At 43.0% G+C, this 19,867-nt stretch overlaps 1 protein-coding gene across 1 annotated transcript in view; it reads left to right on the top strand.

Annotated features, from left to right (window-relative positions):
- Positions 1-19,867, top strand: part of ARID1A (AT-rich interaction domain 1A) — a 90,744-nt gene that overhangs the window by 22,683 nt on the left and 48,194 nt on the right. Inside the window, exons 2-4 of the mRNA XM_035121144.3 lie at positions 11,845-12,051; positions 12,356-12,814; positions 13,835-13,948. Of these exons, the coding sequence (XP_034977035.2) occupies positions 11,845-12,051; positions 12,356-12,814; positions 13,835-13,948 (780 nt within the window). The remainder of the gene's footprint in view (positions 1-11,844; positions 12,052-12,355; positions 12,815-13,834; positions 13,949-19,867) is intronic.

Here is a 19,867-nt window from a genome sequence, read left to right on the forward strand (position 1 = left end):
ATTGTGATTGTCTGTGACTGAGCAGCCTCATGCTACCTCCACCCCAACTTGATTTCCATCCTTTGGAATGACTTCCTCACCTATTGCCACTCTCAATCCCATCCTCTCTTAAGTATTGCTTGTGTGACCTTTCTGGTTTGGATTTTTCCTGGCTGTGGCTGTCACAGTTGACCCTCCAGCTTTTTCTGTCCTACCAGCCATGATAGTTCTGCTTGACCTCCACTGCCTATGGCAGTATGCTTCTGAATACAGGTTGCTGGGAATCACAAGAGGGGACAGTGCTTTTGCACTCAGGTCCTGCTTTCAGGCTTCCCATAGGCATCTGTTTGACCACTGTGAGAACAGGATGCCTGACTAGATGGCTACTGACCTGATCCTGTAGGGCACTTCTTGTTCCTTTTGGGAACTTCAGATTTCTTAAAAGCCATGTGTGAACTGTCACTTCTGCCAACTGAGTTTTCAGACTCCACTAAAGGCCTTATATTCCTTGTCCCCCTACCCCAGTGTACTGACGGCCTATTTACTCCAGTAATCATCCTAATGGTGTACAGTCCTATCTTTGATGTTCAACTCCCATGTTGCTGAGTGCCTTGAGTGGATCCACAGCCACATTACTCATCTTAGCACTTTTGGGTCTCCACTGCTTCATTCTTCACATAGGTGCTTTCTTTCTTCAGTAAAAAAATGGAATCAAATAGCTGTGATTTTTCTCCTCTTAAAAAATGTGATGCTGTATATATCTAACTAACCCAGTCATACTCAAGTGTAGAGCCATTGACTTAAAAACCCATTGATTTTATTGGATCTACTCTGTGTATGGCTGTTGTTGGATATTGCCTGACAGGAAACATAACACAACTACCGTGTTTCCCCCTTTTTAAGACTCCGTCTTATAACTTTTTTCCCTCAAATAAACACGGTGTCTTATTTTCAGGGGATGTCACACATGACACTTTCTGGCACATGCAGTTGGAGATACAGATCAGCTGTAGCGCAGAAATCAGCTGTTCCTGGCTCAACTGTAGCGCACACCTAGCGAAGTCAGCCCTGAGAAGGGAAAATGGCGTTTAAAAATGCCGTTTGAAGTGATTTCAGCCTGCCGCCCGGAACCGGCCACTGCAGCGCGGAGCGCTCAACAGCGCCGGGCGGAGCACCCAGCAGCGTGGATGGAGCGCTCAGCAGTGCCAGGCGGAGTGCCCTACCGTGCCGGGCGGCAGGCCTCCTTGGCAGGGCCAGGAAGAGACGAGGCCACTGGCTCGGGCGCTCCCGAGTCCTGACCCTAGCCACTTCCATGCGGCAGCAGCAAAAGAGCTGTGCGGCCACATGGAGAGGCGAGCGCCCGAGCGGGAGACGTACGCTCTGCAAAGCTCTGCACTCACTTCATCCGCCCGACGGGAAAGCGAAGTGGGGAAGAGAAAAAGAGAAAAAACTGAAGCGGCTCTTTTTCTCTTCCCCACTTTGCTTTCCCGTCGGGCGGATGAAGTGAGTGCAGAGCTTTGCAGAGCGTGCGTCTCCTGCTCGGGCGCTCGCCTCTCCATGTGGCCGCACAGCTCTTTTGCTGCTGCCGTGTGGAAGCGGCTGGGGTCAGGACTCAGGAGCGCCCGAGCCAGCGGCCTCGTCTCTTCCTGGCCCTGCCAAGGAGGCCTGCCACCCCGCCGCCCGGCACGGTGGGGCGCTCCGCCCGGCACTGCTGAGTGCTCCGCGTTGCAGCAGCCGGTTCCGTGTGGCGGGGCGGCAGGCTGAAATCACTTCAAACGGCGTTTTTAAACGCCATTTTCCCTCCTCAGGGCTGGCTTCGTTAAGCGCGCGCTACAACTGAACCAGGAACAGCTGATTTCCCCGCTAAAGCTGATCTGTATCTCCGCGCTCTGCTTCCTTGCTTCGCCCGCTGCTGCTGAGCGTTCCACGCTGCAGCAGCTGGTTCCAGACCCCGAGCTGGCAGGCATGAAGGTATGTCTTATTTTCAGGGTATGTCTTATATTTCTCAAATGCTTAAAATTGCTGCCCTGGCTTACTTTTTGACTACGTATTAAAAAAGGGGAAACACGGTAGATGTTGAGGTGAATCAACTTGGAACAGGAGGGGCTTCATATAACTGTTATGCTGCTTAGGCTGCAAAGTAGACTGGTTGAACTACCATACTTCTGTATTTAATTATGGTCTTGAAATCTGGTTGAAGTTCAACTATAGCCATGTGAAATGCCTTTTCTGTTAATCATCTTTTATTGTGCGTCTAGACAACTATCCCAGACTTATTCATTAGACAGGAAGGACTTGCAAAAGGACTCTATGTATATTATCAACAAACTCCTGGTTGGATAGGCTATAGCTCAGACATGGTTTTCTGTTAACTTTCATTCCTTACTCTGTGTGTGTGTGTGTGTGTGTGTGTTGGTAGTTTGTGTTATTCAGGCATGACAGCAGCAATTACAGTTACTGCAGTTTATGGGAAAGCCTCATGCTACAAGTGGGTAGGGTGGCGAGTCATTAGCACAATCCAAACACATTGGTGTGATGCTTCGAATACTAGTTCCTGTAAGAGAGGGTATTCACATCCAGTATCTCCTTTTATCACTAGTGGCAATCATAATTTTGTGTCTCTAGTCCTCTTGAAACGTACATCATTAGTAAAGGAAAAATGTGTCTGATACCAGAGCGATCTAGCTGATGTTAATTGATTATTACTTAGTTCATTTCAGTTTATTTTAATCAGTTAACTAGTTAGATGAAAAATTTTCATTTTTTAAAAAGACTACCTATGCTTAATTAGTGAATTTCTTTAAAACAGAGTTTTCTAATGCAGGTGATATGCACCATCTTAGAGGAGGCATTCTCTTCTGTATGAGAGAGGAGAAATGCATTTTCAAAGACGACTTAATTAAGAACTTTAAAATTGGGGTTTAGTGTGAAAATAGCCCTAGTATTTATGACCTCCTCGTATTTCTAACCTATTCTGTATCTGAAGTATATTTGGTTCTTGTTATTTTCTTCCTCTCGCCCAATATTTAGATGTTATACTGTCACTTCTATTAATCCTTTAAAGAACTCGTGCTGCTTCTGACAGTAGAGATGCTGGAGCAATGTGTAGATTTGCCTAACTGCCCACTGAATTTTACACAACTTCAAATATTGTGACACCGTTCTCTGCCCAATGCATATTTTGAAGTACAAATACAATCAAAACACATATAAATGTGGGTTATTATTATTTTTAAATATAATATAGAAACAGGACAAAATGGATTTAGTGGTGATCAACTGTGAAAGTGACATGGGACAGAAATAGGCAGATCCATCCCTGATTGAGAAATACTGCAGAATCATTGTCTACTTTCTAGTTCTACCATCTGGAGAAATCCCACCCACATTTCATAGTTGTGTGAAGCTGTATCCCCGCATACAATAAATAGAACTGTGGCTGGCATGGCTTGGCTCAGTTTGTTTGAAAGGGAATGCCTACTGAGCATGGCCAAGTAGTATATGCCTAGTTAATGTGTGTGGTGCTTTTCACAGTAACAAAAGAGAGGTCTCCCCCAATAAGCTTATACTCAGTTAATTCTACCTAGCCTTGCCTATTTGTCCTACAAGCACTGCTATAGACAAGTGGTACTGGTAGCATGGCTTGGAAGTTATACCTTTTTACAACTGCCCATTTTGGCAAGAGTTGCTAGAACTCTTGTCCCTGGTAGCTACTTCCACATTTGGAGGTTGTCTGCTTTGAATACCAGTTGTTGGAAGCCATAGCAAGGGAGAGTGCTGGTGTGCTCAAGTCCTGCTTGTGAGCTTCCCATATTTAACTGGTTAGCCCCTGTGAGAACAGAATACAGTGGTGCCTCACAAGACGAATTTAATTCGTTCCGCGAGTCAATTCGTTTTGTGAAATATTCATCTGGCGAATTTGCTGTTTCCCATAGGAATGCATTGAAATTTCTTTTTTTGCCCATAGGAACACATTAATTAAATTTCAATGCATTCCTATGGGAAACCGTGATTCGCAAGACGAATTTTTCGCAAGACGAATTCGTCTTGCGAGTCACCATCAAATCCCAAGACACATTCGTCTTGCGAAAAATTCATCTTGCAGGGCATTCATAGAATCATAGAATAAGAGTTGGAAGAGACCACAAGGGCCATCCAGTCCAACCCCCTGCCACAACAATGCCTTAGAACAGAAGGTGAGAGGTGTGGGGGTGCCAAAATTTGGCATTGCACAGGATGCTGCTGAAATTTGAAAGCCCAAAGTCTGCCACTGCAGTGCAGTACTAGCAATGTTACCAATTAATATTTGCAAGCTGTGGTCAGTCTTTCCCACATAGGCGGTGCTGGGTGGACACAACTTAAGGCTTTGTGACAAACATGAAAACTTGAAAATACTTACCGTAGTTGTGAGATTAACCTGAAGATGGGATTTGGGTGGGTCTAAAGTGTTAGGGCAGTGTTTTTCAACCACTGTTCCGCAGCACACTAGTGTGCCGCGAGATGTTGCCTGGTGTGCCGTCGGAGAATTACTTTATATATAGTCAATATAGGCACAGAGTTAATTTTTTTAACATTTTCTAATGGTGGTGTGCCTCCTGATTTTTTTCATGAAACAAGTGTGCCTTTGCCCAAAAAAGGTTGAAAAACACTGTGTTAGGGCTTCCAATTACCACAGGAACTAATTGGCTACAGGTTCATACATATAAAGACATACATGCTCAGCAGCCATGTGGAAACCAGCATTAGAAACTCAGAAATAAAAGCTATTAACCAAATGGCCCCTTAAATCTAGTTACTGGCTCCGCAAGGGAATGTCTAGGCACCTTTTTTCTTTTTTTAGAAGTTCAGAAAGCTGAAGATGAATTGTGTATATTGTCAGCACAATAAAATTCAAAAAGCATAATGTGGTGTTTTCCCATTTATTTTGCTGCTGCTTTGATTCCCATAGGTTATTTCAAGTGTCTTTGGGCTTTTTGAAAATGGAGGCAATTAATCACTCCAAAAAGAGAGCATCAAATAAAAGGAGCACCCCAAAGCCATACCTTTGTATTTTGGGCAGATTAATCTGGATTAACTACCATTTCCTGATTCTGTACTAACAACAACTTTAAAAAGCTGCAGTGTAGGCTGCACAAGACACTAATGCCATCTTCTATAACATTTTAATGAAGTTACTTTCTTGGATAAATTGAATGTACTGTAGATTCCTCCTGTGTCCCCCTTCCCCCGTACTGTCATCACACCCTGAGTATAAATCCAGGTGAAATCTTGTTCATTTTCCATATGGTCTAGTCCTCATTTGAAGACTGCAAAAAACACATTCATGCCTCCCCCCACCCTACCCCAACATTCTTATTTTGGTCCCTTCTCCTGTCTTCAGAGTGGCTGGAAGTGGATTGAAGGAGGAGTGTGTTAGACTTGCTTTGAAACCTCAGTCATGAATCTTAAGAGGTTACCTTGACCAAACATCTGACTTGTGTCTGCCAGACTCTGGAGAGATCTTCCCCTTGAGGATTCTGCTATGGGAAAATATTTTTAAAGAATGTATTGTCTCTTCATTGGAATTTGATGTGTTCTTCCCAGGGTTCGAAATTAGCATAGCCCCAGGCTTATTTTGTGCCTAAAGATTCCATTTGGGAGCACCTCAAAAATTCTGGGTGCCATTTTTTGCACCTGGCTGACACTCAAGGATTATTGAAATGTATGTGATTGGAAGCATCAACGTATATCTTAAGGACAGACAATATGTTAAGGAGTTTAACAATAAAGAAAGTGTTCTGAAAACTAAAGTATGGTACCAATATTTTATTGTAAACACCAAAATAAAATGTGTCACTTAGGTGAACTGCGTATTAATTCATGCTTATAAGAATAATAAATAAATACGTGTTGCCTCTCCCCCCCCCCCCGGCAACTAAACATTCTGTTTTGGCGCCCAAGCTTTTTGGCTCCCAACTTTTCTTTCCCAATTTCTAACATTGGTTCTTCCTGCATGTATGTGGTCCTCTTTGGGAAATTTCAAATACTGTAAGCAGTTCCTGATCTCCCAGAGCAATATAAAGGCATGTGAATTGTTGGGGAAGTACCTTCAGCAAGTAGTGCCTTTAGCAAGGGTTAAGCTGATATAGCCCCTTGCTACTCAGTACTGTATTTGTTGCAGCTAAGTGAGAGAATGGCAAGTTTTAGAGCCAAGCACAAATACGTGTGCTTTCCTAGAAGCATGACTCTTCATGGACTCACTCGGATATACTGTAGTGATATACCATAAACTAGTGTTAAGACAGGTGAGTCAGCAATGAGACTTAGGTTTGTGCTTTCTCCTGCACACACACACACACACACACACACACACACACACACACACACCCCTTCTTCCAGAAGAGAAGTTTGGAAGCTTTCACTTCTGTTTTTAGATTAATCTTAGTTTGTCCAGATGATCAAACCTTGACAAACTGTGGTTAATCTTAACTACGTCTTGTTGAAACAAAGAAGCTTCATAAACACTGGTTAGGGTTGTAACACTAAACAATGGTTAATCTGAAAGGAAAGTAGAAGCTTCTGATCTCATGACCATGCTGAAGAAAAAAGCAAGGAAGGGGGAGCATGCAGGCCTAAGGCTTGCTGTAGCATATTCTAAAAGTGTTACAGTACCTCAGTTTTTGAGTGTCTTGAAAGCCGAATGTTTTAGTTTTCAATACCGAAAACCCGGAGGTAAGTGCTTCCATTTTCTAATGCACCTTGGAAGTCGAATGGCTTCCGCTGCATGTTTTTCAATTTCTTAAATGGAAATTGCAGGCGGCCCTTTATGCCTCAATTTTCGAATGTTTCGGAAGCCGAATGGTCTTCCGGAACGGATTACGTTCGAAAACCGAGGTACCACTGTATATCTGAATGCCACCAACATTTCAGCTAATGCTGAAACTATGAAATTGCTTCTAAAAACAAAGAGCTAGTAGCCCTTTGCTGAAACAACAACTCCCCTGATTAAAGCTATTTTCATATTTAAACTCAGCAATGTGTACCTAAAACGTTGCCTGGTCAGTTCTCCGCATCTCAGGAGAGTGCCTTTGTTGACTTGAAATAGTGTGGTGTTTACAGCACAGGGGAGACAACACACACACCCCGCCCCAACGTGGAACAGAAAACTAATTTCTTTCTTTGGCCTGTGATCCCATCTGCGTTCAGCTGTGGGGAGCTGATGGAGGCTGCATCTGTGCATTTGCCCAGCTGCATTAAATATGTGTTTTGTTGGTGAGAGCTTTCGTCTGTTTGGTGGCTTCCAAGTCCCAGGGGTTCAGGGGTCTCTGTCCTCTCTGCTAGCTAGCTAGAGTGTGGCAGGGCCCAATAGAAGAAGCTGCTGGAGCAGCTGCTGCTTCTCCTTGAACTGCATAGGAAGCATTTTTGCTGTCTTTTGTACAGCAGCCCCGTTGGCCAAACAATAGTTTGTGCTTTCAAGGCCATGTGCAGAGTCACGTGACCTGCTGCTGCTGCTGGGGTCCTTACCCATCTGTTTTCTCCACTCTTTCTGGGTTATCAGGCACAGGTCCAAGTTCTCTCCAGCAGCCAGCCTCCTGGTCAGAGATTACGAGCCAGCGCTAACCTTCCTGGCGGGGGTGGTGTGGCTTTGCTTTTATGCAGATTAGCCATGTGCTTCTCACTTCAAGACATTTGAGGAAAGCACATTTCCTGTGTTTAGCTCTCAGTGGGTGGTTCCTGGCTTTACTGTACAGGGATGGAGGGTTGGGGCCTATGAACTAAGAGCACTCTGGAGAGGGATTACAGTACACTGCCCCCCTTCCCATTCCACCTCCGCTGCTACGTCACCACAACACAACCACTAGTGCTCTCATAGTGTTGGTGTCATTCATTCAGTGCCAAGATTGCTTTAAAAAATTCCCTTGGCCCCAGTTCAAACAGGAGTACAGCTGGGATGTGTTAGATTTTAGGCAGTCTGCCCTCAATTTGAGATGAGTTATAAATAGCTGTGCTGACTTCCTTAACTAGCACACTCTGAGGTAAAATGCAGGTTAATTACTGTGGGAATCAATTAGGGCTTCTCTCCGTTAAAGAGCCAGCAAGACTTTTTATTATTATTATAATAAATCAGATGACAAATCTGGTCAGGAATGAATTCCAGACCTAAGGTGGGGTTTTCATTTTCTTCATAATCCAAGGAATCTGATTTCTACTTCTGCTCAAGCCATATACAGTCTTTTTAAAAAGTCCTTTTGTCTTTTGCCTTCATTTCTACAATTAACTATGATAACCTTGTAACAATTTTCAGAAGGATAGCTGTGTTACGCTCTTGTAGCAAGAACAAAGAAGGGTCTTGTACAGCTTAAAAGACTTAACAAATTTATTATGGCATAAGATTTTGTGGATTTCCAAGAGTAGAACCTGAAGCAGTTGATTCAAATACAACAAAGGAGATTCTGACTAAACATTAGGAAGAACTTTCTCACAGTATGAGCTGTTTGACCATGAAATGGACTATCCTGGAAGGTGGTGGACTCTCCATCAGAGGTTTTAAATGGAGGTTGGATAGCATCAGTCAATGATTCTTTAGCTGTCATTCCTGCATTACAGTGGATGGGACTACATGGCCCTTGGGATCCCTTTCAACTCTAAAATTATTTGATTCATCAAATGCACAAAAGTAAATTACCCTGAATTTCAGGTATATAGATACATGATGGGGGAAAAATCTTAAACAGTGAGGACATGAAAATTTATAATAACCTTGAACAAAAGGGCCTCCTTGCTTGATTTTGCTATCAGAAACCAGATTTATGGCACTGTCATAGCAAGCTTTCTTTATCCAGGAAACAATTGTTTTTGATCCCTGAAAAGTCGACAGCATTGTTAGTACTATGGCTGAAACATATTTCATTTAGCCAGGAAGCAACTGACTATCCTTGGGTCTAGGCCAGGGGTCCTCAAACTGCAGTCCACAGGCCAGATCCGGCACGCCAGGGTCCTGAATCCAGCCCACCTGCAAGGCCTAAGGTTTGGAAGCGGCTGGGCGGGAAGAGCCCTAAGGTAAAAGTGTGCCCCTTTAAGTGCTGCCCCTTTAAGCCGTTTGAGGGTGGGATGGCAACGAAGGAACCCCTTCTATGCCAGCCCTCCCCCCCCCATTCCCCTCAGGCGAGCTCCATGCTTGCCTCACCGGATGTGCACATGGGTCCAATGCGGCGGCCTTGGCAACCTTAAAAGTTAGGTAAGCACCAAAAACACAGACAACATATGCTAATAGAATTAGCAAGAAGAGAAGTCTCAATCACAACAGTTTATTGTACAAGGGAATCTCCATGTAAATAGTGGTGGGTTAATCTTTAAAATAAAGCTCTCCACCCAAACTTCCCCAAGTTTGAAAATAAACTTCAATGCAGAGAAAGTCATATCCATGAGGAACAGCGGCATCAAAAATAACCCAGAAGAAATGAAGTATAAAGGTGAGGTACAGGTAACTTACGGACATAGGTGGTGCTGTGGGTTAAACCACAGAGCCTAGGGCTTGCCGATCAGAAGGTCGGTGGTTTGAATCCCTGCGACGGAGTGAACTCCTATTGCTTGGTCCCTGCTCCTGCCCACCTAGCAGTTCGAAAGCACGTCAAAGTGCAAGTAGATAAATAGGTACCGCTCCGGCGGGAAGCTAAACGGCGTATCCGTGCGCTGCTCTGCTTCGCCAGAAGCGGTTAGTCATGCTGGCCACATGACCCGGAAGCTGTACGCCGGCTCCCTCGGCCAGTAAAGCGAGATGAGTGCTGCAACCCCAGAGTCGTCCATGACTGGACCTGACAGTCAGGGTTCCCCTTACCTTTACCTTACAGGTAACTTATATTATTACTGATAGCGCCTGTTGTGTGTCTGTTCTGGCTATTCTTTTGAAAAAAGTTTTTTTTATATATAAAAAATACACGAAAAAGAGAATGTTTCTGGCACCTCTTTAGTCCAGCCTCCAACAGGGTCTGAGGGACTGTGAACTGGCCCCCTGTTTAAAAAGTTTGAGTACCCCTGTCTAGGCAGAAGGTGAGAGAAGTGGGAATTGGGAAGGTGTGGGTCAAAGAGGTCCAAATAACAGAATCTTTAAGCTCCTCGCCTGTCACTGCTAACACATATTTCAAAAGATTTCAGTCCTATGCATAGTGGTATTTGTGTATGAGCAGGTCACCACAGATGGGGAATGAATATATTATGTGGTTTTAAACAGATTTCCAGTTACCTCATGTATGTTTAATTGTCATAAAGTTGGACTAAGAAATTTTTCGGGAAAGTTGCTCTTCACACAGAAATAACTTGCAATGCTCCCACTCCATTTACATGTTTTACAAGTGCATTTTTGGGGGAAGGTGTTACCGGTAATTCTACTTCTAAAATATTTAGACCCTCTCTTGTACCTGAGAGCAAAGTGGCATTTCATAGGTTAATTACATTCTCTACAGTACTGTTTAGTAATACCCTTGTAGGAAAGCTATTGTATTTGATGCTCCTGCTGTTTGGAGGTGAGAACTCTGAATTGGGACCAATTAGGCCAGTAGCTATTGAAGTCTGTTGTATTGCTAATTGTCTATTCAAAATAAAAGTGCAAGGAGAGTAACTGTAAATATCTGTGCGGTGATCAGGCTTCTCACTTAGTACAGATGTGGGTTTTGGGAAAACTGCTATGGAATTGGCAATTTTGAGATTGCTTCTCATTTCTTTGAATGTAGGTGAGTTGCAAGCAGGGGGTTGGGGTTTCAATGATCAAGGAGTAGCGCTTTCTCTGTTATGTATGTCTGTGGAAGGACCTTCAGCTTTTGAAGTGCAATCATGATAATCTATTCCTGTGGTTTCCTTTTGAAAGGATTTCCCCTGTGTCAGTCCAGAAGAGAATCTCCAGCCCTTTTCAGTCAGGGTTTGGTATTTCCTTATTTATCCTGTATTCTTGCAAATGAGCCAGTATCACTTTTTTCCTGCCAGTAACAGTTTCTGTCTCTTGTATAATATCATTCCCTGTATTCAACTCTGGCAGCTGTTCCTCCCATCAACATTCACTGATAAATACCCAATTCAAAGTTTAAGTGGAATTTTTGAGAATAGAGTAACTGGTACAAAAGGGTGGGCTGTATTGAAAGATTTGTGGAGGGGGCAACATGTTTTATTACTGTGATTACAAACCCAAACCTTTTACTATTTGGGAGTCTTTCAGACCCATGACCCTTTCAAACCAGAACTTGCTGGTGTATATGGATTTTAATATTACATACTAATTTTTCAGGCAGAACAAAACCAAGAGAGTGTTGGCAGAGGTGGTCCCACTTTTTTTTTAAGTCAAGATAAATATGGTTAACACTCAGAAAGTAGACACGTATCTGCCTCAAGAAAAGAACATCAGTGACACTTATATAAATATGGCATTTTGGGTGCTTTGGAAATTTGAAGCTTTGTTTTTTTGTCAAACTACTTGGCATCATCTTAACTATATTTGAACTCAAATGTGAGTGAAGTAATGAGTGTTAATCTGTTCTCCTAAAAGCTGTTTGTTTAACTTGCAGGCACTTGTCTATTGGTCTTTAATGCTAATAACATCTATAAAATTTTGGAATGGGTAACTTACCCTAGAGGGGTGAAGTTTCCTTGGAGTGTGTAGTGACCTACAATATGATGCCTATGCCTTAGTTGACTGAGAATATACTTTATGGATAATTTTATATGTTGGCAACGTTCTTTAAGTGAAATGTATTTGACTTTTGCCTTGTCTGTATGTTTGTCTTTTACTGATGAGTCTGCCTTTCACGAGTAAGACTGTAACATTTATATATGGTACAATAGTTACAAAATATCAAATTGCTATTTTAAAACAAATCTTGCAATTTTCTTTCCTAGCCATCCAGCCCAATGGATCAGATGGGGAAGATGAGACCTCAGCCTTATGGAGGAAACAACCCATACTCACAACAGCAGGGACCTCAGTCAGGGCAACAGCAGGGCCATGGATATCCAGGACAGCCGTATGGGACTCCCCAGAGATACCCAATGGGAACTCTAAGCAGGACACAAACTGCAATGGGCACCGTCTCTTATGCACAGCAGGTAAAGAGAAGTGAATTGTGGATTGATGTTAAAAACCTGAAATGCATAGAATTACTGTTTGTGTGTAGTGGCCAAATGCCAGTGTAATGGGCAAGAACGCCTGAAGTTCTCATGTGATGAAGTGTTGCCACAAGATAAGCAAAACATTGTGTGTTATTTATTGTTGAGTATACTTTAACCAGCTGCAGCAGCAAAGAGGTTCTTTACAGAATCCTAAACCTTCTGGGTAGCATTAGATTTTCAGGCTGCATCTTTGCACTTGGTTTGTATCTCCACTTACATTTTCTCTTTCTTCCTTGCATAGATCCCACCTTACGGACAGCAGGGACCTAGTGGATATGGGCAGCAGAGCCAGACTCCCTATTACAACCAGCAGAGTCCCCATCCCCAGCAGCAGCAGCAGCAGCCTTCCTATGCCCAACAGCCGCCATCTCAGACCCCTCACGCCCAGCCTTCTTATCAGCAACAGCAAACTCAGTCTCAGCCCCCGCAGCTCCAGTCATCCCAGCCTCCATACTCCCAGCAGCAGTCGCAGCCACCACATCAGCAGTCTCCATCTCCGTATCCTCAGCAGTCAGCGGCTGCCCAGCAGCATCCACAGAGTCAGCCTCCCTACTCCCAGCAGCAGTCACAGTCACCCTACCAGCAGCAGCAAGCTCAGCAGTCTGCTACCTCGGCGCTTTCTCAACAGTCTGCATCTTACTCTCAATCTCAGTCGCAGCAGCAGTCGGCATATTCTCAGCAGCGCTTCCCACCTCCACAGGTAAGACTTCTTCCAGGTGCTGCTGCAGACCTGTTGTTGGATGACAAGTGCAAGCACAAAGCAGTGTTGCGTCTCTTGGAAAAATTATACAGTGACACTAACTGATTTGGTTGTGTTGTAGCCTTTTAAAATTTGGGTAAGGTTCTTTATGCTTTTAAAGGAAGAAATAAGGATTGCAGCTCTGTTAGGGAGCAAGTGATCACTCAGGTGTTGACAATCATAAAGTGTTGTTGGCTCGTAAATGCAAATTGGGTCAGGCATGCACAACTTGTGACCCGGCAAGCTGAACGTTTTCGTTAGCCATCCACAGCTGCCCACCAGGAAGTTCAATAAAAAGAACCTCCTTTTGCCTGTCTGTGACCGCAAAACAGGGAGTTGCCAAGTTGGTGGGAAGCCACAGCACATAAGTGACCTGAATTAGATACTTCTGTTACATTGTATATCCTTCCTTTCCTCCAAAGAGGTCAAGGAGGTGTGTGTCTCTTCTTTCTTCCCCACCCCATGACAACAGGTTAGACTGAGAGATAGTGACTGCCCCAAGGCCACAATGATCTTCAAAGTTGGGATGGGGTGGGGTTTGGAGATTTGAACCATCACCTCCCCAGTCCTAGTCTGACACACTAACCAATATATCATAGTGTGACTATCAAATACAGGACAGGATAATACAAAATGGGTATTTAAGCAACTGGATGGAGAATAGATCAAAGCTAGAATCCATGTGCCAAGCACCTTAAAAGTGGAGAGAGGATTCCCTTCTCAGCCTTTAGGCCAGAAACAAGTATAAAGGGCAGTGGGGAGAGGTAATTAATGATGGGATTGAGACCAGCAATGGGGGTATTTTCTTTGGCCTCTGTAAAATTGAAACTAGAGACGTCATATGGGGCAGTTGATTAGAACAGTGTGTGTTGATAGAACAGGGCTAATGCTGTGAGCCAGGGTGAGGATAAAATAGGGATTCTTTTTCCATTTTCAGGATCTCTTCTGTTTTGTTCATTGGATTGATCTTTTGCATTTCAGGAGTTATCACAAGACTCGTTTGGGTCCCAGGCATCATCGGCTGCCTCAATGGCTTCCAGTAAAGGGCAAGATGATGTGAATTTGAATCTTCAGTCCAGACCCTCTAGCTTGCCGGTGAGTCAAAGGCCCCATCTTATAAATGGCTTGGGTTTAAGTAATTGGAAGCACTGTTAGGTACTTAATATGCATAGCACATGTTCTCGTTGGAATTAAAAAGTAGGACCATGCATTTATTAAAGCTAACAACATTTGGGCACCCACTTGCAGGGGGGGGGCGTGTTGGAAATGGATTAAAAATAATAATGTAGAATTCTGAAAGTAACACCCCCTACCATACCAGAATATACATCAAATTTCTACTTGGGCTACAGAATTATGCCTGAAATTTACAGATTATATGTGGTAAAATCTCTTACTTCATTACACATCAACGCCTGCTATACTCTAGTGGAACTTGTTACTGTGTTAGTTACTGTGTTATAGGTGTGGACATTTTGGTGTCAGTTTAGATTTACTGTATTGCTGCTGTGAAACCAACTAGTAGAAGATGAAGTCAACAAAGCTGCCCTGATACTCTGCAGAAGAGAGAAACCATATTCTGCCATCAAATCTTGGTCAGCTATTGCTTCTATACTTGTGTCCTCTAGCCATTTCAGTCATTTATCAATATTCTTTTAGTTTTAGTCTGAGTGTGATAAGGCTGTGGGATTCAGGTTTTAGTGGTGGTCCAATTCATTGTTGGTGCCAAGCAGTGCTGTAGCTGGAGATGTAAAAGATCATACATACTGCTAGCTATTTATGGCTGTTGCTGTATCTTCTGTGTCTCATTGAGAATAATTAGTAGGCTAATGACTTCATATGTATAGCTCTTCCCTGTTCCTGAAAGGACAGCCTTTTCATCGTGTTTGGGAAAGCTGTTTAGTGCATTGGCCCAGTGCCAGGTCTCTCCTCAAGAGACTGCCCCCAGCAGGCTCAAAGGAGAGTTTGAGCTGCTGACCTAGAATCAGTTAGTTCTGCTTGTGCTGGAGTGCTATTTGGCTTTCAGAGCTCTGAATGCTCTCAAATATGCAGTTGCATGAGCAAAATGCAGAAGAGGTTAAATGGATGGCAGAAACTGCATGTTTTAAATATTTCTAGGATTTATTAGATTACTTTCTGAAGAGGAAGTTGACACACAATAGTTCAGTAAAAAGTTATATTTAATATATGTAGCAGAATGCAGTTGTGGTTTCTCCCCTCCTTCTGAACTAATGCAAGTTGCAGAGTAGATTCATGCTTTCTGATACGATAACATGTTCAGTGTTACCACCACTTCTTTTAGGAAATACTGCTTCTTGCAATGAGTGGTTTCCCTTTACATCACATAGTTCTTCCAAAATTGTATCTTATTTGACTAGATCAGCCTTATTCAATCTTATGCCCTCTAGATATTTTGAGCTATAGCATCCATCAGCTCTGACCACTAGCCATGCCTGTTGTGGCAAATAAAGAGTTGTAGTCCAAAAAGTTTAATGGTGGGCATGGGGTTGGGAAAGGCTGGACTAGACAATGTGGACTTCCTCTAGGTTTTGGTGTTAGCAGTTAATTCTTAAGTGACAGAATAAATTCTGATGTTGAATTGGAATGCAAGGTAGAAGTTTCATTTAGTAGTGTAGTGGTACTGTTTCCGCAAATTCTTCCAGTTGATGGTTTGTCATTCGTTGAAATTAGTTACTATCTTTAGTGGGGTGATTTCTTTTCAGAACAAAGTAGGTGTATTTCACATTTTTATGACTTAAAGAGTGGCTAAACATATAGTCCGCTAGTGTTTCAGGATGTGCTTATGAGAAAGTCTCCATCTCTTTAACCAACACTAGGACCAATTAAAGTCCCTAGATGCTTGAAGAGTTAGTATTCACTAGGGATTGATGGGTGTGCTTTTCTTTCTAGATGAGCTCTGTCTCTCTGGGAATTTACCGTAGGTTAGTACTGCTGGCTTAGTGGATTCTGGGTTGATAGATGGCTGCTTGTTTTGACTAGCTTGTGTTCTCTAGCTTGGTAATATGCAGTCTCCTTACACTTGTGACAACTAATTGGCACAAGAAAGTGTGTCCAAACCAAAACATCAGGGTGAGTCATATGCATGTCCACTCAGTCCCATTGTGTTGAGTAGGACATACTTTCAGATCACTGCAGTTCTGTGCATGCTTGCCTGGTGTAAATGACACTGAATTCAGTGGGACTCACCTCTGTGTAGAATTGCATAATATTGGGTTGTTGGTGTCTGTCCTAATACTGAGAGTTCTGGGACAGCCTCCTGCCCGTGTCCCCCACTCCTCTAATTTTAGTGCTGGAAAGGGGATTGGCAGAATCCCATAATTGTGGAGGCTCTTGAAAGTCTAGTATACCTGTGAGAACCCTGCCAGCCCTAACCTTCCAAATTCAAATTTGCTGCTTGAAGAGCAGGGAGCACAAGTGCTTGTTTTGATGCTGGGAAGCCAAGACCATTGAACTTCTTCTGCTTGCCTTCCAAAGGAGTCCCAGCCTTTACCTCTTGCTGTGTAGGAAAAGGTTGGGGTTCGTGTAGGTTGCAGAGTTCTACCTTTGGGTGCCTCTGCAGACTACTGCTGAAATGGCCAACTTCCTTTCCAGATTGCAGCTGGAAAATTGGGCTGTCTCTCTGCCTCTTTGTCTTTCCACCATTTTCTTAACACTTTAACCTAGAAAGGAACAACAACAAAAATGCTGCTGCTGTTGTGACATCCCTGAGGTTGGGGCATGGCCCTCTATCTTAAGGCCACTTTTCTAATTTGAGCACCTGAAGGCCACCACATAATCCAGAAATCCTTTGTCATGGCCAAGTTCACATCTGCCTTTTTCATATACGTTATGCACAAAGGAACATTTCTCCCACACCACCACATTTTTATATAAATAGATTGGTTTTCTGAACCCTCAGTGTGCAGATAGAAATGTTGCTTGTTCTTTCAGCAGTACCAGGGGAAATATTGGGAATTCGCTGTTCAGGGGCATGAATGCACCCCATCCCTTCTCCAATCTAGACAGATCTCTATAAAAAAGAACCCAGTGTGTTTAGTTTTGAGTTACACACAATGGGCAGAATTCAACTAAGTTGTTGTGTGCATGGAACAAGTTCCACGTGTGCATTGAGACTTCCCCCCTGTCCTTTTCCTGTGCACTCCCCTGTGCCACCTGAGTGTGCTCTGAAGGGTTTGGGGAACACCAGAGGGCGAGGGTGGGTGCAGAGAAAGTGGGGGAGAGACCTGTTGGGTTGAGAGGATCTTGTTTCCTGTTCACATATTCCACTTAGCGCTACATTGAACTCCATCCATTGAATTTGTCTAACATATTGTACACAGTCTAAAATGGGAAATAGATCACTTTAGTATTGCTTCTACAACATTTTGGATTGAGAAGCAACTGCATGTACAGCTCTGAATGCTAGTAATAAAATGCACATAGTTAAGATGGCGTCTTCTGTAAGATGGCAGTAGTGTTGGCGAATAGTTCAGTAGAGAACAGGGCTGGATGAAGTTGGGGAATTTCAGTGAACGACAGTTGAAGGAAATCTTCACTTTTGACTCCTCCCCACCCTTTTATTTTTGGAATGGGAAGACTGTATGCATTTAAAGAGCTAAACTTCCATCTTTCTCAGCCAGCATGGTCAGTGGTGAAGGACAGTGGGAGTTTTGAGTCCTACAATGTCTTGAGGGGCACAGGTTCCTCATCCCTGGCCTAAAAAAAGGTAGGCAGAGCTGTTGTTGGTGTATACTTGGGGGAGGTTGTATCCCAGCAATTCAAGAAACTATAGGTAAGGACTGAGATAATTTCATAGTTGTGACTGGAACTTAATCTTTTGTCTTTTTTGCTTTTGCTTTATACACCTTTTACTTCATCTTGACAGCTTTGGAATTTCTATTTTTTATATCTCTAAGGAATTGCATATTAAGTTACTTTTATTTAAAGCACTGGTTTTCCAAAGAGTGACTTTTGAGGGAGTGGGTCAGCAACCCAACCTATATGAAGTGACCTGCCAGCAGGTTTTGTTGCCATGAATGGTACTTTTACAACACTTCTTCCCCTGCAACTTGACACACAGGACTGCATTTAATTGAAGGCTGCCTAGGTTCCCTAACTTAAAAGGAATAGCTTAAGGATATATCCAACTAACTCTTACTCAAGGTTTTGAGTTAATGGACTTGACCAACTTAGGGCCAATAATTTTAGTAGGTCTACTCTGAGTAAAGGTTTGTAGAATACAACCATTATTTTTCTTTACTAAGCAGTGTTATTCTACTCTTAAGTCATTTGTTAACAGTATGTGCAGTTGTGCACAGTAAAATAGTGGGAGCAATGGAAATAGGGCTGTAGCTCTTCCACTTGCTGGTAATCAGAACTTGAAACTAATGGTAAACATGATTATAGCTCCAAAGATCAGGTGTGTGCTCCTTTTTAATCCACTGTTTGTAGTGTATTTTAGGCAGCTTCACAATAATAAATAATAACAGCACTTACATTGCTTCAGGATGTTTAAAGTGTTTCATGTTATCTTGTTGTAATCCCTTGCAACAACCCTCTGAAAACTGTATTATCATATTTGGGTGGGAAGCTTAGGCTGAAAGTGAGTTGCTTAAGGCCATCTAGCAGAGGCAAGATCTGAACCACAGGCTTTGGAATGCATCCCTTAGACTCTTAGCTATTGTGCTGTACAAGCCATGATGATCGTTTGTGATGATACAACACTGAACAGCAGTACAAGGCAGGAGGAATTTGTATTCCAGAAAGGAGTGGGTGGTGTGGGGAGTGGCTAAGTGATTCTGTGGCATCCTTCCAATTGCTTAACCATGTTAAGCAAATTGTGACTGTGTGCATATGCACATAGCCACCCCTGGTTGCATAGACAATTTTAAAAAGGATTCAAAATGAATAACAGTCCAAGCGAGTCTTGCTCGATCAAAAATGGTCAGTAAGTTGATAAATCAAATGCTATATAAACTCTGAATTCATATACAGTAGTTGTGGTCTGCTCAGGAATCATTTTGTCCATGCTGCTGGAAAAGGTACCACTGGGAAGCTGAGAGGGTGTCAAATGTGTCATGCAAAGACCAACACAGTTCTTATCTGGAAGCAGAACTGTGTATATCTTGAAGCAAGGACAGAAATAAGGGGCCCAAAGGATTGGAGGAGGAGTAAGGAGGAAAGACCGTGGGAAAGAAAGAGGCGACAAAGCTAGATGAGAATGAAAGTAAATATGTGCCCTTCCTTTGGTGTGCATTTTGCATATTTAAAGCATTTATTGAGAACTGCAATCAATAATACTGAAATCAAATTCTGAATTACTGAAGTGTGTGTTTGTGTGTGTGTGTGTGTGTGTGTGTGTGTGTGTGTGTGTGTGTGTGTCATTTAGGATGTGAAAACTTAACTTTGGTTAGCCCTTGTTTTCAAAGATAAAAGCCAATGTGGTACCCTCCAGATGTTGTTGGACTACAACTCCTACTGCCTTTGACCTATGGTCCTGCTGGCTGGAGCCGATGGGAATTTAAATCCATTAATATCTAGACACAATGTTGGCTACCCCTGCCTGAAGCTCAAATCTTATATCATGGAATTTTGCAGCATCTGTGACGAAAGAAGAAGAAATGGCCAGTTTGCAAATGCAGTTAACAATAGTAGAGCAGGTTCCTAAAATTAGGGTGACTAGGACTAGGAGCAAGGCAGGGCTATATCTCAACACCAGAGCACTTGCTTTACATGTGGAAAGTCCCAGAATAAATTTCTAGTACAGAGATGAGGAACCAGTGCTCCTCCAGATGTTATTGGACTCCCAAGTAACATCTGTCACAGCCAACATGGTCAGTGGTCAGTGGGTTGCCTCCCAAATGTTTCTGGACAATCATAGTTTCCTCACCCCTGCTCTAGAATCTCCACTTAAAAAGGTCAGGTAGCAGGTGATGTGAAAGACATTTGCCCCAGACTCTGGAAAGCCACTGCCAATCCACGTGGAAAATACTAGATGGATCAATGGTTTGACTT

The sequence above is a fragment of the Zootoca vivipara genome, chromosome 6, assembly GCF_965207765.1.
Source record: "Zootoca vivipara chromosome 6, rZooViv2.hap1.1, whole genome shotgun sequence".
NCBI classification, from domain to species: Eukaryota; Metazoa; Chordata; class Lepidosauria; order Squamata; family Lacertidae; genus Zootoca; species Zootoca vivipara.